The sequence below is a fragment of the Rhinoderma darwinii genome, unplaced genomic scaffold, assembly GCF_050947455.1.
Source record: "Rhinoderma darwinii isolate aRhiDar2 unplaced genomic scaffold, aRhiDar2.hap1 Scaffold_684, whole genome shotgun sequence".
NCBI classification, from domain to species: domain Eukaryota; kingdom Metazoa; phylum Chordata; class Amphibia; order Anura; family Rhinodermatidae; genus Rhinoderma; species Rhinoderma darwinii.
The window spans coordinates 119,365-145,581 of record NW_027464243.1 but is presented as its reverse complement, the minus strand read 5'-3'; the positions used below and the strand labels follow the sequence as shown (position 1 = coordinate 145,581).

General features: G+C 37.5%; 1 protein-coding gene across 1 annotated transcript in view; it reads left to right on the top strand.

Moving 5' to 3' along the window:
• SPAG17 (sperm associated antigen 17) overlaps window positions 1-26,217 on the top strand; it is a 158,949-nt gene that overhangs the window by 21,954 nt on the left and 110,778 nt on the right. The window contains exons 3-6 of the mRNA XM_075849108.1: window positions 38-212; window positions 11,508-11,675; window positions 12,918-13,099; window positions 20,622-20,783. Of these exons, the coding sequence (XP_075705223.1) occupies window positions 38-212; window positions 11,508-11,675; window positions 12,918-13,099; window positions 20,622-20,783 (687 nt within the window). The remainder of the gene's footprint in view (window positions 1-37; window positions 213-11,507; window positions 11,676-12,917; window positions 13,100-20,621; window positions 20,784-26,217) is intronic.

Below are 26,217 nucleotides of genomic sequence, written 5' to 3'. Positions count from 1 at the left end.
GGAGATCATTGCGCTATTTCTGTGTGTTCTTCTTTAGCTGCCAGAAGACAAATTGAAACAGAAGGCAATTAAGAGCGTCAAGACCAAACCGTCCAGTGCGAAGAGTTCTGCAAAAGCCAAAGGGAAAAAAGTTCCAGAGGCTCAACCTCCCATAAAGAAGGACACCGCTCTCCGACGCCGAGGGGACGAAGAGGACACCAACATTTATATAGGTAACACATGTGTCACATGTCAGACAGGATTTTATGCACTAAATTGTAGAAAATGTATTATAATCAGCAGTAATTGCTATAATACTGCCCCCTATATACAAGAATATAACTACTATAATACTGTCCCCTATATACAAGAATATATCTACTATAATACTGCCTCCTATATACAAGAATATAACTACTATAATACTGCCCCTATATACAAGAATATAACTACTATAATACTGCCTCCTATATACAAGAATATAACTACTATAATACTGCTCCCTATATACAAGAATATAACTACTATAATACTGCCCCTATATACAAGAATATAACTACTATAATACTGCCCCCTATATACAAGAATATAACTACTATAATACTGTCCCCTATATACAAGAATATATCTACTATAATACTGCCTCCTATATACAAGAATATAACTACTATAATACTGCCTCCTATATACAAGAATATAACTACTATAATACTGCCCCTATATACAAGAATATAACTACTATAATACTGCCCCTATATACAAGAATATAACTACTATAATACTGCCAATATATACAGGAATATAACTACTATAATACTGCCCCCTATATACAAGAATATAACTACTATAATACTGCCCCGATATACAAGAATATAACTACTATAATACTGCCCCCTATATACAAGAATATAACTACTATAATACTGCCCCCTATATACAAGAATCTAACTACTATAATACTTCTCCTATATACAAGAATATAACTACTATAATACTGCCCCCTTTATACAAGAATATAACTACTATAATACTGCCCCCTATATACAAGAATATGACTACTATAATACTGCCCCCTATATACAAGAATATGACTACTACAATACTGCTACTATATACAAGAATTTAACTACTATAATACTGCCCCTATATACAAGAATATAACTACTATAATACTGCCCCCTATATACAAGAATATAATTACTATAATACTGCCCCCCTATATACAAGACTATAACTACTATAATACTGCTCCTATATACAAGAATGTAACTACTATAATACTGCCCCCTATATACAAAAATATAACTACTATAATACTGCTCCTATATACAAGAATATAACTACTATAATACTGCTCCTATATACAAGAATATAACTACTATAATACTGCCCCTATATACAAGAATATAACTACTATAATACTACCCCTATATACAGGAATATAACTACAATAATACTGCCCCTATATACAAGAATATAACTACTATAATACTGCTCCCTATATACAAGAATATAACTACTATAATACTGCTCCTATATACAAGAATATACCTACTATAATACTGCCTCCTATATACAATATGACTACTATAATACTGCTCCTATATATAAGAATATAACTACTATAATACTGCTCCTGTATACAAGAATATAACTACTATAATACTGCCCCCTTTATACAAGAATATAACTACTATAATACTGCCCCCTATATACAAGAATATAGCTACTATAATACTGCTCCTGTATACAAAAATATAACTACTATAATACTGCCCCCTATATACAAGAATATAACTACTATAATACTGCCCCTATATACAGGAATATAACTACTATAATACTGCCCCCTATATACAATAATATAACTACTATAATACTGCCCCCTATATACAAGAATATAACTACTATACTACTGCTCCCTATATACAAGAATATAACTACTATAATTCTGCTCCTATATACAAGAATATAACTATTATAATACTGCCCCTATGTACAAGAATATAACTACTATAATACTGCCCCCTATATACAAGAATATAACTACTATAATACTGCTCCCTATATACAAGAATATAACTACTATAATACTGCCCCCTATATACAAGAATATAACTACTATAATACTGCTCCCTATATACAAGAATATAACTACTATAATACTGCCCATATATACAAGAATATAACTACTATAATACTGCCTCCTATATACAAGAATATAACTACTATAATACTGCCCCTATATACAAGAATATAACTACTATAATACTGCTCCTATATACAAGAATATAACTACTATAATACTGCCCCTATATACAAGAATATAACTACTATAATACTGCCAATATATACAGGAATATAACTACTATAATACTGCCCCCTATATACAAGAATATAACTACTATAATACTGCCCCGATATACAAGAATATAACTACTATAATACTGCCCCCTATATACAAGAATATAACTACTATAATACTGCCCCCTATATACAAGAATCTAACTACTATAATACTGCTCCTATATACAAGAATATAACTACTATAATACTGCCCCTATATACAAGAATAGAACTACTATAATACTGCCCCCTATATACAAGAATATGACTACTATAATACTGCCCCCTATATACAAGAATATGACTACTACAATACTGCTACTATATACAAGAATTTAACTACTATAATACTGCCCCTATATACAAGAATATAACTGCTATAATACTGCCCCTATATACATACAAGAATAGAACTACTATAATACTGCCCCTATATACAAGAATATAACTACTATAATACTGCCCCTATATACAAGAATATAACTACTATAATATTGCCCCCTATATACAAGAATATAACTACTATAATATTGCCCCCTATATACAAGAATATAACTACTATAATACTGCCCCCTATATACAAGAATAGAACTACTATAATACTGCCCCTATATACAAGAATATAACTACTATAATACTGCCTCCTATATACAAGAATATAACTACTATAATACTGCCCCCTATATACAAGAATATAACTACTATAATACTGCCCCTATATACAAGAATATAACTACTATAATACTGCCTCCTATATACAAGAATAGAACTACTATAATACTGCCCCTATATACAAGAATATAACTACTATAATACTGCCCCTATATACAAGAATATAACTACTATAATACTGCCCCTATATACAAGAATATAACTACTATAATACTGCCCCTATATACAAGAATATAACTACTATAATACTGCCCCTATATACAAGAATATAACTACTATAATACTGCCCCCTATATACAAGAATATAACTACTATAATACTGCTCCCTATATACAAGAATATATCCACTATAATACTGCCTCCTATATACAAGAATATAACTACTATAATATTGCCCCCTATATACAAGAATATAACTACTATAATATTGCCCCCTATATACAAGAATATAACTACTATAATACTGCCCCCTATATACAAGAATATAAGTACTATTATACTGCCCCCTATATACAAGAATATAACTACTATAATACTGCTCCTATATACAAGAATATAACTACTATAATACTGCCCCATTATACAAGAATATAACTACTATAATACTGCCCCCTATATACAAGAATATAACTACTATAATACTGCTCCTATATACAAGACTATAACTACTATAATACTGCCCCTATATAGAAGAATATAGCTACTATAATACTGACCCTATATACAAGAATATAACTACTATAATACTGCCTCCTATATACAAGAATATAACTACTATAATACTGCCTCCTATATACAAGAATATAACTACTATAATACTGCCCCTATATACAAGAATATAACTACTATAATACTGCCCCTATATACAAGAATATAGCTACTATAATGCTGCCCCCTATATACAAGAATGTAACTACTATAATACTGTCCCCTATATACAAGAATATAACTACTATAATACTGCCCCCTATATACAAGAATATAACTACTATAATACTGCCCCCTATATACAAGAATATAACTACTATAATACTGCCTCCTATATACAAGAATATAACTACTATAATACTGCCCCCTAGATACAAGAATATAACTACTATAATACTGCTCCAATATACAAGAATATAACTACTATAATACTGCCCTATATACAAGAATATAACTACTATAATACTGCCCCTATATACAAGAATATAACTACTATAATACTGCCCCCTATATACAAGAATATAACTACTATAATACTGCCCCCTATATACAAGAATATAACTACTATAATACTGCTCCTATATACAAGAATATAACTACTATAATACTGTCCCCTATGTACAAGAATATAACTACTATAATACTGCCCCTATATACAAGAATATACCTACTATAATACTGCCTCCTATATACAATATGACTACTATAATACTGCTCCAATATACAAGAATATAACTACTATAATACTGCCCTATATACAAGAATATAACTACTATAATACTGCCCCTATATACAAGAATATAACTACTATAATACTGCCCCCTATATACAAGAATATAACTACTATAATACTGCCCCCTATATACAAGAATATAACTACTATAATACTGCTCCTATATACAAGAATATAACTACTATAATACTGTCCCCTATGTACAAGAATATAACTACTATAATACTGCCCCTATATACAAGAATATACCTACTATAATACTGCCTCCTATATACAATATGACTACTATAATACTGCTCCTATATATAAGAATATAACTACTATAATACTGCTCCTGTATACAAGAATATAACTACTATAATACTGCCCCCTATATACAAGAATATAACTACTATAATACTGCCCCCTATATACAAGAATATAGCTACTATAATACTGCTCCTGTATACAAGAATATAACTACTATAATACTGCCCCCTATATACAAGAATATAACTACTATAATACTGCCCCTATATACAGGAATATAACTACTATAATACTGCCCCCTATATACAAGAATATAACTACTATAATACTGCCCCCTATATACAAGAATATAACTACTATACTACTGCTCCCTATATACAAGAATATAACTACTATAATTCTGCTTCTATATACAAGAATATAACTACTATAATACTGCCCCTATGTACAAGAATATAACTACTATAATACTGCCCCCTATATACAAGAATATAACTACTATAATACTGCTCCCTATATACAAGAATATAACTACTATAATACTGCCCCCTATATACAAGAATATAACTACTATAATACTGCTCCCTATATACAAGAATATAACTACTATAATACTGCCCATATATACAAGAATATAACTACTATAATACTGCCTCCTATATACAAGAATATAACTACTATAATACTGCCCCTATATACAAGAATATAACTACTATAATACTGCTCCTATATACAAGAATATAACTACTATAATACTGCCCCTATATACAAGAATATAACTACTATAATACTGCTCCTATATACAAGAATATAACTACTATAATACTAACCCCTATATACAAGAATATAACTACTATAATACTGCTCCTATATACAAGAATATAACTGCTATAATACTGCCCCTATATACAAGAATATAACTACTATAATACTGCCTCTTATATACAAGAATATATCTAATATAATACTGCCTCCTATATACAAGAATATAACTACTATAATACTGCCCCTATATACAAGAATATAACTACTATAATACTGCCTCCTATACACAAGAATATAACTATTATAATACTGCTCCTATATACAAGAATATAACTACTATAATACTGCTCCTATATACAAGAATATAACTACTATAATACTGTTCCTATATACAAGAATATAACTACTATAATACTGCTCCTATATACAAGAATATAACTACTATAATACTGCTCCTATATACAAGAATATAACTACAATAATACTGACCCCATAAACAAGAATATAACTACTATAATACTGCCCCTATATACACGAATATAACTACTATAATACTGCCTCTTATATACAAGAATATATCTACTATAATACTGCCTCCTATATACAAGAATATAACTACTATAATACTGCCCCTATATACAAGAATACAACTACTATAATACTGACCCCATATACAAGAATATAACTACTATAATACTGTTCCTATATACAAGAATATAACTACTATAATACTGCTCCTATATACAAGAATATAACTACTATAATACGGCTCCCTATATACAAGAATATAACTACTATAATACTGCTCCTATATACAAGAATATAACTACTATAATACGGCTCCCTATATACAAGAATATAACTACTATAATACTGCTCCTATATACAAGAATATAACTACTATAATACTGCTCCTATATACAAGAATATAACTACTATAATACTGCTCCTATATACAAGAATATAACTACTATAATATGGCTCCCTATATACAAGAATATAACTACTATAATACTGCTCCTATATACAAGAATATAACTACTATAATACTGCCCCTATATACAAGAATATAACTACTATAATACTAACCCCTATATACAAGAATATAACTGCTATAATACTGCTCCTATATACAAGAATATAACTACTATAATACGGCTCCCTATATACAAGAATATAACTACTATAATACTGCTCCTATATACAAGAATATAACTACTATAATACTGCTCCTATATACAAGAATATAACTACTATAATACTGCTCCTATATACAAGAATATAACTACTATAATATGGCTCCCTATATACAAGAATATAACTACTATAATACTGCTCCTATATACAAGAATATAACTACTATAATACTGCCCCTATATACAAGAATATAACTACTATAATACTGCTCCTATATACAAGAATATAACTACTATAATACTAACCCCTATATACAAGAATATAACTGCTATAATACTGCTCCTATATACAATAATATAACTGCTATAATACTGCCCCTCTATACAAGAATATAACTACTATAATACTGCCTCTTATATACAAGAATATATCTACTATAATACTGCCTCCTATATACAAGAATATAACTACTATAATACTGCCCCTATATACAAGAATATAACTACTATAATACTGCCTCCTATACACAAGAATATAACTATTATAATACTGCTCCTATATACAAGAATATATCTACTATAATACTGCCCCCTATATACAAGAATATAACTACTATAATACTGCCTTTATATACAAGAATATAACTACTATAATACTGCTCCTATATACAAGAATATAACTACTATAATACTGCTCCTATATACAAGAATATAACTACTATAATACTGCATCCTATATACAAGAATATAACTACTATAATACTGCCCCTATATACAAGACTATAACTACTATAATACTGCCCCTATATACAAGACTATAACTACTATAATACCGCTCCTATATATAAGAATATAACTACTATAATACTGCCCCTATACACAAGAATATAACTACTATAATACTGCCCCTATACACAAGAATATAACTACTATAATACTGCCCCTATATACAAGAATATAACTGCTATAATACTGCTCCTATATACAAGAATATAACTGCTATAATACTGCCCCTATATACAAGAATATAACTACTATAATACTGCCTCTTATATACAAGAATATATGTACTATAATACTGCCTCCTATATACAAGAATATAACTACTTTAATACTGCCCCTATATACAAGAATATAACTACTATAATACTGTCTCCTATACACAAGAATATAACTATTATAATACTGCTCCTATATACAAGAATATATCTACTATAATACTGCCCCCTATATACAAGAATATAACTACTATAATACTGCCCCCTATATACAAGAATATAACTACTATAATACTGCTCCTATATACAAGAATATAACTACTATAATACTGCCCCTATATACAAGAATATAACTACTATAATACTGCTCCTATATACAAGAATATAACTACTATAATACTGCCTCCTATATACAAGAATATAACTGCTATAATACTGCCCACTATATACAAGAATATAACTACTAGAATACTGCCCACTATATACAAGAATATAACTACTATAATACTGCTCCCTATATACAGGAATATAACTACTATAATACTGCCCACTATATACAAGAATATAACTACTATAATACTGTTCCCTATATATAGGAATATAACTACTATAATACTGCCCCCTATATACAAGAATATAACTACTATAATACTTCTCCCTATATACAAGAATATAACTACTATAATACTGCCTCCTATATACAAGAATATAACTACTATAATACTGCCTCCTATATACAAGAATATAACTACTATAATACTGCCCCCTATATACAGGAATATAACTACTATAATACTGCCCACTATATACAAGAATATAACTACTATAATACTGCTCCCTATATACAAGAATATAACTACTATAATACTGCCTCCTATATACAAGAATATAACTACTATAATACTGCTCCCTATATACAGGAATATAACTACTATAATACTGCCCCCTATATACAAGAATATAACTACTATAATACTGCTCCCTATATACAAGAATATAACTACTATAATACTGCCTCCTATATACAAGAATATAACTACTATAATACTGCTCCCTATATACAAGAATATAACTACTATAATACTGCCCCTATATACAAGAATATAACTACTATAATACTGCTCCTATATACAAGAATATAACTACTATAATACTGCCTCCTATATACAAGAATATAACTGCTATAATACTGCCCACTATATACAAGAATATAACTACTATAATACTGCTCCCTATATACAAGAATATAACTACTATAATACTGCCCCCTATATACAAGAATATAACTACTATAATACTGCCCACTTTATACAAGAATATAACTACTATAATACTGCTCCCTATATACAAGAATATAACTACTATAATACTGCCCACGATATACAAGAATATAACTACTATAATACTGCTCCCTATATATAGGAATATAACTACTATAATACTGCCCCCTATATACAAGAATATAACTACTATAATACTTCTCCCTATATACAAGAATATAACTACTATAATACTGCCTCCTATATACAAGAATATAACTACTATAATACTGCCTCCTATATACAAGAATATAACTACTATAATACTGCCCCCTATATACAGGAATATAACTACTATAATACTGCCCACTATATACAAGAATATAACTACTATAATACTGCTCCCTATATACAAGAATATAACTACTATAATACTGCCTCCTATATACAAGAATATAACTACTATAATACTGCTCCCTATATACAGGAATATAACTACTATAATACTGCCCCCTATATACAAGAATATAACTACTATAATACTGCTCCCTATATACAAGAATATAACTACTATAATACTGCCTCCTATATACAAGAATATAACTACTATAATACTGCTCCCTATATACAAGAATATAACTACTATAATACTGCCCCTATATACAAGAATATAACTACTATAATACTGCTCCTATATACAAGAATATAACTACTATAATACTGCCTCCTATATACAAGAATATAACTACTATAATACTGCTCCCTATATACAAGAATACAACTACTATAATACTGCCCCTATATACAAGAATATAACTACTATAATACTGCTCCTATATACAAGAATATAACTACTATAATACTGTCCCCTATATACAAGAATATAACTACTATAATACTGCTCCTATGTACAAGAATATAACTACTATAATACTGCCCCTATATACAAGAATATAACTACTATAATACTGCTCATATATACAAGAATATAACTACTATAATACTGCCCCCTATATACAAGAATATAACTACTATAATACTGCCCCCTATATACAAGAATATAACTACTATAATACTGCCCCCTATATACAAGAATATAACTACTATAATACTGCTCCTATATACAAGAATATAACAACTATAATACTGCCCCTATATACAAGAATATAACTACTATAATACTGCTCCTATATACAAGAATATAACTACTATAATACTGCCTCCTATATACAAGAATATAACTGCTATAATACTGCCCACTATATACAAGAATATAACTACTATAATACTGCTCCCTATATACAAGAATATAACTACTATAATACTGCCCCCTATATACAAGAATATAACTACTATAATACTGCCCACTATATACAAGAATATAACTACTATAATACTGCTCCCTATATACAAGAATATAACTACTATAATACTGCCTCCTATATACAAGAATATAACTACTATAATACTGCTCCCTATATACAAGAATATAACTACTATAATACTGCCTCCTATATACAAGAATATAACTACTATAATACTGCTCCCTATATACAAGAATATAACTACTATAATACTGCCCACTATATACAAGAATATAACTACTATAATACTGCTCCCTATATACAAGAATATAACTACTATAATACTGCCTCCTATATACAAGAATATAACTACTATAATACTGCTCCCTATATACAAGAATATAACTACTATAATACTGCCTCCTATATACAAGAATATAACTACTATAATACTGCTCCTATATACAAGAATATAACTACTATAATACTGCCCCTATACACAAGAATATAACACTATAATACTGCTCCTATATACAAGAATATAACTACTATAATACTGCCCCTATATACAAGAATATAACTACTATAATACTGCCCCTATATACAAGAATATAACTACTATAATACTGCCTCCTATATACAAGAATATAACTACTATAATACTGCTCCTATATACAAGAATATAACTACTATAATACTGATCTCTATATACAAGAATATAACTACTATAATACTGCTCCCTATGTACAAGAATATAACTACTATAATACTGCCCCTATATACAAGAATATACCTACTATAATACTGCCTCCTATATACAATATGACTACTATAATACTGCTCCTATATATAAGAATATAACTACTATAATACTGCTCCTGTATACAAGAATATAACTACTATAATACTGCCCCCTATATACAAGAATATAACTACTATAATACTGCCCCCTATATACAAGAATATAGCTACTATAATACTGCTCCTGTATACAAGAATATAACTACTATAATACTGCCCCCTATATACAAGAATATAACTACTATAATACTGCCCCCTATATACAAGAATACAACTACTATAATACTGCCCCCTATATACAAGAATATAACTACTATACTACTGCTCCCTATATACAAGAATATAACTACTATAATTCTGCTTCTATATACAAGAATATAACTACTATAATACTGCCCCTATGTACAGGAATATAACTACTATAATACTGCCCCCTATATACAAGAATATAACTACTATAATACTGCCCCCTATGGGTAATTACACAGGGTATTATGGCTGTATACTGTCCCTGTGTCCCGGTATTACTTGTGGTTCTGCTGTTGATGTGTTTGCAGATGATGAGCCGGATGAGGGCCCCCATCACTACATCATCGTTCTTGGAGTTCATTACCCGCAGATCGTTGCTCTCTTGGCAGATCTCGGCGTCCTTGTGTCCAGTGTAATCAGGATTTCATCTCAGAATTATCCGGGGTTGCCGGCTGCTCGTGGCTCTGATCCCGATGGTACGTTGTCATGTTCTAATGGAGTCTATAGTCATTCCGATCCAGCGACCCCCCCCCCCCCCCAATCACAAGTATAACCCGACAGACTGAGCAGAAGTTATATTCATATTTTGGGCAGAGTTCTCCCTTTATCATACTTATATTGTTTCCCATAAAGGTTGTTCCATTTTATTTTGCAGAAATCGTAATCATTGTGTAATGAAGCAGCCGACAACTCTCGAAAGGACTTGAACCGTTTTTCAGCTCCTCACCATTTTAACATCTCTGCTTGCTATCAATGAATGAGAACAATTTTGTTATATCAAGAGGCTCAAAATTCATGTTCAGCTGACGCAAATGCTCTCATACAAAATCAAGAGTCCTCTAAATGTAAACAATTAATATTGCCATTTATTTCCAGCAAGCAAAGATCTTGAAAATGGCGAGGAATTGAACGGCTATCAGAAGGTTGTAGTATTTTTCTTATACATCGATTAGAGTTTTTTTGCACTCTGATAAAATATGCCATCTCTTCCTGATTGGTGGGTGTTCAACTGCGGGGACCATCACCCTTCCTCAGAATGATCCCTGCACAGCACCCCCCCCTCTCCACTCTGCGGTGCAGGGTACTGCAACACAACCTCATTTCTTTGTAACATAAGATTGGAATACCCCTATAAGATTTCTTTACAGAAGTTTGGACAATCCTTTTAATGGCGTAGTCTTATCTGACCAACCCCTTTTTTAAACTAAAGCTTCGCATTAATCAGCTGATCGCCGCAGGTTCAACTTTAGGACTGCGGCTGGTTTAGTATTACGGCCCCTCAAGTTCTGATCAGCCCCCGGCTTTATCACTGCCTCTGCGCTTACAAATAATGATTCTAGTCCTGATGCTAGTTATGGGGGCAGGGCTGTGACAACTTATCAATCATGTTTATGTAAAGCAGAACTCTTGTCACATATGGTAGGTGATGCGTTATATGTATGTGCCCATATGGGATGCCACGCACGCCTCAGCAAAGGGTAAAGGACTTCGCAGATAAACCAGGATCAACTGACGAGGCAAATGGGGGATATGTGTGGCATGTATAGGGGCCCATGGTGGTACCTGCTATTTATGCATCATCAGTACGGGGCACAGGAGGGGGTGGTTCCGGAGTCTGAATGGCACCTGAAATCAGCTTGTGGTGCAAGTTGGGGTCCTGATTTTCTCGATTTAAAGGATTGCGGTCCAGTCAGTTATACAGAATCTCATGATCCCAGTTATAGAAGCCGAGAAGCAGAGGAAAGAAACGCTCAGGAAATCTCTGGATACATTTTGGAAATATCTAGAACCCATCCTGGACACCGGAAAGAACGGATCACCCCTGGGCCAGGTGGCCAGACTACAGTACCTGGTGAAAGAAAGCACCCAACCCAGTGACTGGAGTAACGCGAACATGCAGGTAAAGATAATAAGTGTGTGGTAATAATGAGAGAGCAGTAATACAGGTGTGTGCAGTAATAATGAGAGAGCAGTAATACAGGTGTGTGGAGTAATGAGACGGCAGTAATACAGGTGTGTGGAGTAATGATGAGAGAGCAGTAATACAGGTGTGTGGAGTAATAATGAGAGAGCAGTAATACAGGTGTGTGGAGTAATAATGAGAGAGCAGTAATACAGGTGTGTGGAGTAATGAGACGGCAGTAATACAGGTGTGTGTGGTAATAATGAGAGAGCAGTAATACAGGTGTGTGGTAATAATGAGAGAGCAGTAATACAGGTGTGTGGAGTAATGATGAGAGCAGTAATACAGGTGTGTGGAGTAATAATGAGAGAGCAGTAATACAGGTGTGTGGAGTAATGAGAGGGCAGTAATACAGGTGTGTGGAGTAATGATGAGGGCAGTAATACAGGTGTGTGGAGTAATAATGAGGGCAGTAATACAGGTGTGTGGAGTAATGATGAGAGAGCAGTAATACAGGTGTGTGGAGTAATGAGAGGGCAGTAATACAGGTGTGTGGAGTAATGAGAGAGCAGTAATACAGGTGTGTGGAGTAATGAGAGGGCAGTAATACAGGTGTGTGGAGTAATGAGAGGGCAGTAATACAGGTGTGTGGTAATAATGAGAGAGCAGTAATACAGGTGTGTGGAGTAATGATGAGAGAGCAGTAATACAGGTGTGTGGTAATAATGAGAGAGCAGTAATACAGGTGTGTGGAGTAATGATGAGAGGGCAGTAATACAGGTGTGTGGTAATAATGAGAGAGCAGTAATACAGGTGTGTGGAGTAATGATGAGAGAGCAGTAATACAGGTGTGTGGTAATAATGAGAGAGCAGTAATACAGGTGTGTGGTAATAATGAGAGAGCAGTAATACAGGTGTGTGGAGTAATAATGAGAGAGCAGTAATAAAGGTGTGTGGTAATAATGAGAGAGCAGTAATACAGGTGTGTGGAGTAATAATGAGAGAGCAGTAATACAGGTGTGTGGTAATAATGAGAGAGCAGTAATACAGGTGTGTGGTAATAATGAGAGAGCAGTAATACAGGTGTGTGGTAATAATGAGAGAGCAGTAATACAGGTGTGTGGTAATAATGAGAGAGCAGTAATACAGGTGTGTGGAGTAATGATGAGAGCAGTAATACAGGTGTGTGGTAATAATGAGAGAGCAGTAATACAGGTGTGTGGAGTAATGATGAGAGCAGTAATACAGGTGTGTGGTAATAATGAGAGAGCAGTAATACAGGTGTGTGGTAATAATGAGAGAGCAGTAATACAGGTGTGTGGAGTAATGATGAGAGCAGTAATACAGGTGTGTGGTAATAATGAGAGAGTAGTAATACAGGTGTGTGGTAATAATGAGAGAGCAGTAATACAGGTGTGTGGAGTAATGATGAGAGCAGTAATACAGGTGTGTGGAGTAATAATGAGAGAGCAGTAATACAGGTGTGTGGAGTAATAATGAGAGAGCAGTAATACAGGTGTGTGGAGTAATAATGAGAGGGCAGTAATACAGGTGTGGAGTAATAATGAGAGAGCAGTAATACAGGTGTGTGGAGTAATAATGAGAGAGCAGTAATACAGGTGTGTGGAGTAATGATGAGAGAGCAGTAATACAGGTGTGTGGTAATAATGAGAGAGCAGTAATACAGGTGTGGTAATAATGAGAGAGCAGTAATACAGGTGTGTGGTAATAATGAGAGGGTAGTAATACAGGTGTGTGGAGTAATAATGAGAGAGCAGTAATACAGGTGTGTGGAGTAATAATGAGAGAGCAGTAATACAGGTGTGTGGAGTAATAATGAGAGGGCAGTAATACAGGTGTGGAGTAATAATGAGAGAGCAGTAATACAGGTGTGTGGAGTAATAATGAGAGAGCAGTAATACAGGTGTGTGGAGTAATGATGAGAGAGCAGTAATACAGGTGTGTGGTAATAATGAGAGAGCAGTAATACAGGTGTGTGGTAATAATGAGAGAGCAGTAATACAGGTGTGTGGAGTAATGATGAGAGAGCAGTAATACAGGTGTGGTAATAATGAGAGAGCAGTAATACAGGTGTGTGGTAATAATGAGAGAGCAGTAATACAGGTGTGTGGTAATAATGAGAGAGCAGTAATACAGGTGTGTGGTAATAATGAGAGAGCAGTAATACAGGTGTGTGGAGTAATGATGAGAGCAGTAATACAGGTGTGTGGTAATAATGAGAGAGCAGTAATACAGGTGTGTGGTAATAATGAGAGAGCAGTAATACAGGTGTGTGGAGTAATGATGAGAGCAGTAATACAGGTGTGTGGAGTAATGAGAGAGCAGTAATACAGGTGTGTGGAGTAATAATGAGAGCAGTAATACAGGTGTGTGGTAATAATGAGAGAGCAGTAATACAGGTGTGTGGAGTAATAATGAGAGAGCAGTAATACAGGTGTGTGGTAATAATGAGAGAGCAGTAATACAGGTGTGTGGTAATAATGAGAGAGCAGTAATACAGGTGTGTGGAGTAATGATGAGAGAGCAGTAATACAGGTGTGTGGAGTAATAATGAGAGAGCAGTAATACAGGTGTGTGGAGTAATAATGAGAGGGCAGTAATACAGGTGTGTGGTAATAAAGAGAGAGCAGTAATACAGGTGTGTGGTAATAATGAGAGAGCAGTAATACAGGTGTGTGGAGTAATGATGAGAGAGCAGTAATACAGGTGTGTGGAGTAATAATGAGAGAGCAGTAATACAGGTGTGTGGAGTAATGATGAGGGCAGTAATACAGGTGTGTGGTAATAATGAGAGAGCAGTAATACAGGTGTGTGGTAATAATGAGAGAGCAGTAATACAGGTGTGTGGTAATAATGAGAGAGCAGTAATACAGGTGTGTGGAGTAATGATGAGAGCAGTAATACAGGTGTGTGGTAATAATGAGAGAGCAGTAATACAGGTGTGTGGTAATAATGAGAGAGCAGTAATACAGGTGTGTGGAGTAATGATGAGAGCAGTAATACAGGTGTGTGGTAATAATGAGAGAGCAGTAATACAGGTGTGTGGTAATAATGAGAGAGCAGTAATACAGGTGTGTGGAGTAATGATGAGAGCAGTAATACAGGTGTGTGGAGTAATGAGACGGCAGTAATACAGGTGTGTGGAGTAATGAGAGAGCAGTAATACAGGTGTGTGGAGTAATAATGAGAGAGCAGTAATACAGGTGTGTGGTAATAATGAGAGAGCAGTAATACAGGTGTGTGGTAATAATGAGAGAGCAGTAATACAGGTGTGTGGTAATAATGAGAGAGCAGTAATACAGGTGTGTGGTAATAATGAGGGCAGTAATACAGGTGTGTGGAGTAATGATGAGAGAGCAGTAATACAGGTGTGTGGAGTAATAATGAGAGAGTAGTAATACAGGTGTGTGGAGTAATGATGAGAGCAGTAATACAGGTGTGTGGGGTAATAATGAGAGAGCAGTAATACAGGTGTGGAGTAATAATGAGGGCAGTAATACAGGTGTGTGGGGTAATAATGAGAGAGCAGTAATACAGGTGTGTGGAGTAATGATGAGAGCAGTAATACAGGTGTGTGGTAATAATGAGAGAGCAGTAATACAGGTGTGTGGAGTAATAATGAGAGAGCAGTAATACAGGTGTGTGGAGTAATGATGAGGGCAGTAATACAGGTGTGTGGAGTAATGATGAGGGCAGTAATACAGGTGTGGAGTAATAATGAGGGCAGTAATACAGGTGTGTGGAGTAATAATGAGGGCAGTAATACAGGTGTGTGGTAATAATGAGGGCAGTAATACAGGTGTGGAGTAATGATGAGAGCAGTAATACAGGTGTGGAGTAATAATGAGGGCAGTAATACAGGTGTGTGGGGTAATAATGAGAGGGTAGTAATACAGGAGTGTGGGGTAATAATGAGAGGGCAGTAATACAGGTGTGTGGGGTAATAATGAGAGGGCAGTAATACAGGTGTGTGGAGTAATAATGAGAGGGCAGTAATACAGGTGTGTGGGGTAATAATGAGAGAGCAGTAATACAGGTGTGTGGAGTAATGAGAGGGCAGTAATACAGGTTTGTGGAATAATGAGAGAGCAGTAATACAGGTGTGTGGAGTAATAATGAGAGAGCAGTAATACAGGTGTGTGGGGTAATAATGAGAGGGCAGTAATACAGGTGTGTGGGGTAATAATGAGAGAGCAGTAATACAGGTGTGTGGTAATAATGAGAGAGCAGTAATACAGGTGTGTGGAGTAATAATGAGAGCAGTAATACAGGTGTGTGGTAATAATGAGAGAGCAGTAATACAGGTGTGTGGAGTAATAATGAGAGAGCAGTAATACAGGTGTGTGGTAATAATGAGAGAGTAGTAATACAGGTGTGTGGTAATAATGAGAGGGCAGTAATACAGGTGTGTGGAGTAATGATGAGAGAGCAGTAATACAGGTGTGGAGTAATAATGAGAGAGCAGTAATACAGGTGTGTGGAGTAATAATGAGAGAGCAGTAATACAGGTGTGTGGAGTAATGATGAGAGAGCAGTAATACAGGTGTGTGGTAATAATGAGAGAGCAGTAATACAGGTGTGTGGTAATAATGAGAGAGCAGTAATACAGGTGTGTGGTAATAATGAGAGGGTAGTAATACAGGTGTGTGGAGTAATAATGAGAGAGCAGTAATACAGGTGTGTGGAGTAATAATGAGAGAGCAGTAATACAGGTGTGTGGAGTAATAATGAGAGGGCAGTAATACAGGTGTGTGGTAATAATGAGAGAGCAGTAATACAGGTGTGTGGAGTAATAATGAGGGCAGTAATACAGGTGTGTGGAGTATTAATGAGAGGGCAGTAATACAGGTGTGTGGAGTAATGATGAGGGCAGTAATACAGGTGTGTGGAGTAATAATGAGAGCAGTAATACAGGTGTGGAGTAATAATGAGAGAGCTGTAATACAGGTGTGGAGTAAAAATGAAGTCAGTAATACAGGTGTGTGCATTAATACAGGTGTGTGTGGTAATAATGAGAGAGCAGTAATACAGGTGTATGGAGTAATGATGAGAGCAGTAATACAGGTGTGTGGAGTAATAATGAGGGCAGTAATACAGGTGTGGAGTAATAATGAGGGCAGTAATACAGGTGTGTGGGGTAATAATGAGAGAGCAGTAATACAGGTGTGTGGAGTAATGAGAGGGCAGTAATACAGGTGTGTGGAATAATGAGAGAGCAGTAATACAGGTGTGTTGAGTAATAATCAGGGCAGTAATACAGGTGTGTGGAGTAATAATGAGAGGGCAGTAATACAGGTGTGTGGTAATAATGAGAGAGCAGTAATACAGGTGTGTGGAGCAATAATGAGGGCAGTAATACAGGTGTGTGGAGTAATGATGAGGGCAGTAATACAGGTGTGTGGAGTATTAATGAGAGGGCAGTAATACAGTTGTGTGGAGTAATGATGAGGGCAGTAATACAGGTGTGTGGAGTAATAATGAGAGCAGTAATACAGGTGTGGAGTAATAATGATTGAGATGTAATACAGGTGTGGAGTAAAAATGAAGTCAGTAATACAGGTGTGTGCAGTAATACAGGTGTGTGTGGTAATAATGAGAGAGCAGTAATACAGGTGTCGAGTAATAATGAGAGAGCAGTAATACAGGTTTGTGGAGTAATAATGAGAGGGCAGTAATACAGGTGTGTGGAGTAATAATGAGAGAGCAGTAATACAGGTGTGTGGAGTAATAATGAGAGAGCAGTAATACAGGTGTGTGGAGTAATAATGAGAGAGCAGTAATACAGGTGTGTGGGGTAATGATGAGGGCAGTAATACAGGTATGTGGAGTAATAATGAGAGGGCAGTAATACAGGTGTGTGGAGTAATAATGAGAGAGAAGTAATACAGGTGTATGGAGTAATAATGAGAGCAGTAATACAGGTGTGTGGGTTAATAATGAGGGCAGTAATACAGGTGTGTGGAGTAATAATGAGAGGGCAGTAATACAGGTGTGTGGAGTAATGATGAGAGAGCAGTAATACAGGTGTGTGGGGTAATAATGAGGGCAGTAATACAGGTGTGTGGGGTAGTAATGAGAGGGCAGTAATACAGGTGTGTGGAGTAATGATGAGGGCAGTGATACAGGTGTGTGGAGTAATAATGAGAGAGCAGTAATACAGGTGTGTGGTAATAATGAGGGCAGTAATACAGGTGTGTGAAATATTAATGAGAGAGAAGTAATACAGGTTTGTGGAGTAATAATGAGGACCGTAATACAGGTGTGTGGAGTAATGATGAGAGCAGTTATACAGGTGTGTGGGGTAATGATGAGGGCAGTAATACAGGTGTGTGGAGTAATAATGAGAGGGCAGTAATACAGGTGTGTGACGTAATAATGAGGGCAGTAATACAGGTGTGTGGGGTAATAATGAGAGAGCAGTAATACAGGTGTGTGGAGTAATAATGAGGGCAGTAATACAGGTCTGTGGTAATAATGAGGGCAGTAATACAGGTGTGTGGAGTAATGATGAGGGCAGTAATACAGGTGTGGAGTAATGATGAGGGCAGTATTAAAGGTGTGGAGTAATAATGAGGGCAGTAATACAGGTGTGTGGAGTAATGATGAGGGCAGTGATACAGGTGTGTGGAGTAATGATGAGGGCAGTAATACAAGTGTGTGGGGTAATGAGAGAGCAGTAATACAGGTGTGTGGAGTAATAATGAGGTCAGTAATACAGGTGTGTGGTAATAATGAGGGCAGTAATACAGGTGTGGAGTAATGATGAGGGCAGTAATACAGGTGTGTGGAGTAATGATGAGAGCAGAAATACAGGTGTGTGGAGTAATGATGAGGGCAGTAATACAGGTGTGTGGAGTAATGATGAGGGCAGTGATACAGGTGTGTGGAGTAATAATGAGGGCAGTAATACAGGTGTATGGAGTAATGATGAGGACAGTGATACAGGTGTGTGGAGTAATGATGTAGGCAGTAATACAGGTGTGTGGTAATAATGAGGGCAGTAATACAGGTGTGTGGAGTAATGATTTGGGCAGTAATACAGGTGTGTGGAGTAATAATGAGAGGGCAGTAATACAGGTGTGTGGAGTAATGATGAGGGCAGTAATACAGGTGTGTGGAGTAATGATGAGGGCAGTAATACTGGTGTGTGGAATAATAATGAGAGAGCAGTAATACAGGTGTGTGGAGTAATGATGAGGGCAGTAATACAGGTGTGTGGAGTAATAATGAGAGAGCAGTAATACAGGTGTGTGGAGTAATAATGAGAGGGCAGTAATACAGGTGTGTGGAGTAATGATGAGGGCAGTAATACAGGTGTGTGGGGTAATAATGAGAGGGCAGTAATACAGGTGTGTGGAGTAATGATGAGGGCAGTAATACAGGTGTGTGGGGTAATAATGAGAGGGCAGTAATACAGGTGTGTGGAATAGTAGTAATACTTTGTACTTCTTCATGTGTTCCTGATGATGGTGTGTAATCTCTCCTGCGTTGCGTGCAGCTTGCCTATGCCACTGGCGTGTTTGAGAGTGTTGCCTGTCTCATGTACGACTGCCTGGATTGGAGGAGACAGCACCATCATTACCTGGACAATATGCAGGTCATCCACGTTCCAGAGGTGGCCAAACAGCCGACCCCAGAGAAGTCCCCAGCAGTGCCGGAGGTGAGACCGCTGACCCTCATAACATGAACCTTTACCACAAGCTTCATAAAAAGCCAGGATCTAGATGTGTCCTCCCTATCTAGAGAAAAGTGAGCCTCCGACAGAGTCCATTCATCAGCCGTCCATCGCCCATAGATCCCCATGTTCAAATCAAAAACATATACGTTTAATGTAAACTTTTTTTACTGGATGGCTGTGTGTGACGGGGCTCTGTGTGTCAGGGCTGCGTGTGTCGGGGCTGCGTGTGTCGGGGCTGCGTGTGTCGGGGCTGCGTGTGTCGGGGCTGCGTGTGTCGTGGCTGCGTGCGTCGTGGCTGTGTGTGTCGGAAGGATAAGAAGGAAGGATAGCGGGGAGATGGAGAACTAGAAGAATACTGTAAGAAGGAAGGATAGCGGGGAGGTGGAGAACTAGAAGACTACTGTAAGAAGGAAGGATAGCGAGGAGATGGAGAACTAGAATACTACTGTAAGAAGGAAGGATAGCGGGGAGATGGAGAACTAGAAGACTACTGTAAGAAGGAAGGATAGCGGGGAGGTGGAGAACTAGAAGACTACTGTAAGAAGGAAGGATAGCGGGGAGGTGGAGAACTAGAAGACTACTGTAAGAAGGTAGGATAGCGGGGAGATGGAGAACTAGAAGACTACTGTAAGAAGGAAGGATAGCGGGGAGGTGGAGAACTAGAAGACTACTGTAAGAAGGAAGGATAGCGGGGAGGTGGGGAACTAGAAGACTACTGTAAGAAGGAAGGATAGCGGGGAGATGGAGAACTAGAAGACTACTGTAAGAAGGAAGTATAGCGAGGAGGTGGAGAACTAGAAGACTACTGTAAGAAGGAAGGATAGCGAGGAGATGGAGAACTAGAATACTACTGTAAGAAGGAAGGATAGCGGGGAGATGGAGAACTAGAAGACTACTGTAAGAAGGAAGTATAGCGAGGAGGTGGAGAACTAGAAGACTACTGTAAGAAGGAAGGATAGCGAGGAGATGGAGAACTAGAATACTACTGTAAGAAGGAAGGATAGCGGGGAGATGGAGAACTAGAAGACTACTGTAAGAAGGAAGTATAGCGAGGAGGTGGAGAACTAGAAGACTACTGTAAGAAGGAAGGATAGCGAGGAGATGGAGAACTAGAATACTACTGTAAGAAGGAAGGATAGCGGGGAGATGGAGAACTAGAAGACTACTGTAAGAAGGAAGTATAGCGGGGAGGTGGAGAACTAGAAGACTACTGTAAGAAGGAAGGATAGCGGGGAGGTGGAGAACTAGAAGATTACTGTAAGAAGGAAGGATAGCGAGGAGGTGGAGAACTAGAAGACTACTGTAAGAAGGAAGTATAGCGAGGAGATGGAGAGCTAGAAGACTACTGTAAGAAGGAAGGATAGCGGGGAGGTGGAGAACTAGAACACTACTGTAAGAAGGAAGGATAGCGGGGAGATGGAGAACTAGAAGACTACTGTAAGAAGGAAGGATAGCGGGGAGGTGGAGAACTAGAAGACTACTGTAAGAAGGAAGGATAGCGGGGAGATGGAGAACTAGAAGAATACTGTAAGAAGGAAGGATAGCGGGGAGATGGAGAACTAGAAGACTACTGTAAGAAGGAAGGATAGCGGGGAGGTGGAGAACTAGAAGACTACTGCAAGAAGGAAGGATAGCGGGGAGGTGGAGAACTAGAAGACTACTGTAAGAAGGAAGTATAGCGAGGAGGTGGAGAACTAGAAGACCACTGTAAGAAGGAAGGATAGCGAGGAGATGGAGAACTAGAATACTACTGTAAGAAGGAAGGATAGCGGGGAGATGGAGAACTAGAAGACTACTGTAAGAAGGAAGTATAGCGGGGAGGTGGAGAACTAGAAGACTACTGTAAGAAGGAAGGATAGCGGGGAGGTGGAGAACTAGAAGATTACTGTAAGAAGGAAGGATAGCGAGGAGGTGGAGAACTAGAAGACTACTGTAAGAAGGAAGTATAGCGAGGAGATGGAGAGCTAGAAGACTACTGTAAGAAGGAAGGATAGCGGGGAGGTGGAGAACTAGAACACTACTGTAAGAAGGAAGGATAGCGGGGAGATGGAGAACTAGAAGACTACTGTAAGAAGGAAGGATAGCGGGGAGGTGGAGAACTAGAAGACTACTGTAAGAAGGAAGGATAGCGGGGAGATGGAGAACTAGAAGAATACTGTAAGAAGGAAGGATAGCGGGGAGATGGAGAACTAGAAGACTACTGTAAGAAGGAAGGATAGCGGGGAGGTGGAGAACTAGAAGACTACTGCAAGAAGGAAGGATAGCGGGGAGGTGGAGAACTAGAAGACTACTGTAAGAAGGAAGTATAGCGAGGAGGTGGAGAACTAGAAGACCACTGTAAGAAGGAAGTATAGCGAGGAGGTGGAGAACTAGAAGACTACTGTAAGAAGGAAGGATAGCGAGGAGGTGGAGAACTAGAATACTACTGTAAGAAGGAAGGATAGCGGGGAGGTGGAGAACTAGAAGACTACTGTAAGAAGGAAGTATAGCGAGGAGATGGAGAACTAGAAGACTACTGTAAGAAGGAAGGATAGCGGGGAGGTGGAGAACTAGAAGATTACTGTAAGAAGGAAGGATAGCGGGGAGATGGAGAACTAGAAGACTACTGTAAGAAGGAAGGATAGCGAGGAGGTGGAGAACTAGAAGACTACTGTAAGAAGGAAGGATAGCGGGGAGGTGGGGAACTAGAAGACTACTGTAAGAAGGAAGGATAGCGGGGAGGTGGAGAACTAGAAGATTACTGTAAGAAGGAAGGATAGCGGGGAGGTGGAGAACTAGAATACTACTGTAAGAAGGAAGTATAGCGAGGAGATGGAGAACTAGAAGACTACTGTAAGAAGGAAGTATAGCGAGGAGGTGGAGAACTAGAAGACTACTGTAAGAAGGAAGGATAGCGGGGAGGTGGAGAACTAGAAGATTACTGTAAGAAGGAAGGATAGCGAGGAGGTGGAGAACTAGAAGATTACTGTAAGAAGGAAGGATAGCGGGGAGGTGGAGAACTAGAAGATTACTGTAAGAAGGAAGGATAGCGGGGAGGTGGAGAACTAGAAGACTACTGTAAGAAGGAAGGATAGCGGGGAGGTGGAGAACTAGAAGACTACTGTAAGAAGGAAGGATAGCGAGGAGGTGGAGAACTAGAAGACTACTGTAAGAAGGAAGGATAGCGAGGAGGTGGAGAACTAGAATACTACTGTAAGAAGGAAGGATAGCGGGGAGGTGGAGAACTAGAAGACTACTGTAAGAAGGAAGTATAGCGAGGAGATGGAGAACTAGAAGACTACTGTAAGAAGGAAGGATAGCGGGGAGGTGGAGAACTAGAAGATTACTGTAAGAAGGAAGGATAGCGGGGAGATGGAGAACTAGAAGACTACTGTAAGAAGGAAGGATAGCGAGGAGGTGGAGAACTAGAAGACTACTGTAAGAAGGAAGGATAGCGGGGAGGTGGGGAACTAGAAGACTACTGTAAGAAGGAAGGATAGCGGGGAGGTGGAGAACTAGAAGATTACTGTAAGAAGGAAGGATAGCGGGGAGGTGGAGAACTAGAATACTACTGTAAGAAGGAAGTATAGCGAGGAGATGGAGAACTAGAAGACTACTGTAAGAAGGAAGTATAGCGAGGAGGTGGAGAACTAGAAGATTACTGTAAGAAGGAAGGATAGCGGGGAGGTGGAGAACTAGAAGACTACTGTAAGAAGGAAGGATAGCGGGGAGGTGGAGAACTAGAAGACTACTGTAAGAAGGAAGGATAGCGAGGAGGTGGAGAACTAGAAGACTACTGTAAGAAGGAAGGATAGCGGGGAGATGGAGAACTAGAAGACCACTGTAAGAAGGAAGGATAGCGGGGAGATGGAGAACTAGAAGACTACTGTAAGAAGGAAGGATAGCGAGGAGGTGGAGAACTAGAAGACTACTGTAAGAAGGAAGTATAGCGAGGAGATGGAGAACTAGAAGACTACTGTAAGAAGGAAGGATAGCGAGGAGTTGGAGAACTAGTAGACTACTGTAAGAAGGAAGGATAGCGGGGAGGTGGAGAACTAGAAGACTACTGTAAGAAGGAAGTATAGCGAGGAGATGGAGAACTAGAACACTACTGTAAGATGGAAGGATAGCGGGGAGGTGGGGAACTAGAAGACTACTGCAAGAAGGAAGTATAGCGAGGAGGTGGAGAACTAGAAGACTACTGTAAGAAGGAAGGATAGCGGGGAGCTGGAGAACTAGAAGACTACTGTAAGAAGGAAGGATAGCGGGGAGGTGGAGAACTAGAAGACTACTGTAAGAAGGAAGGATAGCGAGGAGGTGGAGAACTAGAAGACTACTGTAAGAAGGAAGGATAGCGAGGAGGTGGAGAACTAGAAGACTACTGTAAGAAGGAAGGATAGCGGGGAGATGGAGAACTAGAAGACCACTGTAAGAAGGAAGGATAGCGGGGAGGTGGAGAGCTAGAAGACTACTGTAAGAAGGAAGTATAGCGAGGAGGTGGAGAGCTAGAAGACTACTGTAAGAAGGAAGGAGAGTGAGGAGGTGGAGAACTAGAAGACTACTGCAAGAAGGAAGGATAGCGGGGAGGTGGAGAACTAGAAGACTACTGTAAGAAGGAAGGACAGCGGGGAGATGGAGAACTAGAAGACTACTGAAAGAAGGAACTATAGCGGGGAGGTGGGGAACTAGAAGACTACTGTAAGACAGAAGGATAGCGGGGAGGTGGAGAACTAGAAGACTACTATAAGAAGGAGGGATAGCGAGGAGGTGGAGAACTAGAATACTACTGTAAGAAGGAAAGATAGCGAGGAGGTGGGGAACTAGAACCCTACTGTAAGCTGGAAGGATAGCGGGGAGGTGGAGAACTAGAAGACTACTGTAAGAAGGAAGGATAGCGAGGAGATGGAGAACTAGAAGACTACTGTAAGAAGCAAGGATAGAGGGGAGGTGGAGAACTAGAAGACTACTGTAAGAAGGAAAGATAGCGAGGAGGAGGAGAACTAGAAGACTACTGTAAGAAGGAAGGATAGCGGGGAGGTGGAGAACTAGAAGACTACTGTAAGAAGGAAAGATAGCGAGGAGGTGGAGAACTAGAAGACTACTGTAAGAAGGAAAGATAGCGAGGAGGTGGAGAACTAGAAGACTACTGTAAGAAGGAAGGATAGCGAGGAGGTGGAGAACTAGAAGACTACTGTAAGAAGGAAGTATAGCGAGGAGATGGAGAACTAGAAGACTACTGTAAGAAGGAAGGATAGCGAGGAGGTGGAGAACTAGAAGACTACTGTAAGAAGGAAGGATAGCGAGGAGGTGGAGAACTAGAAGACTACTGTAAGAAGGAAAGATAGCGAGGAGGTGGAGAACTAGAAGACTACTGTAAGAAGGAAGTATAGCGAGGAGATGGAGAGCTAGAAGACTACTGTAAGAAGGAAGGATAGCG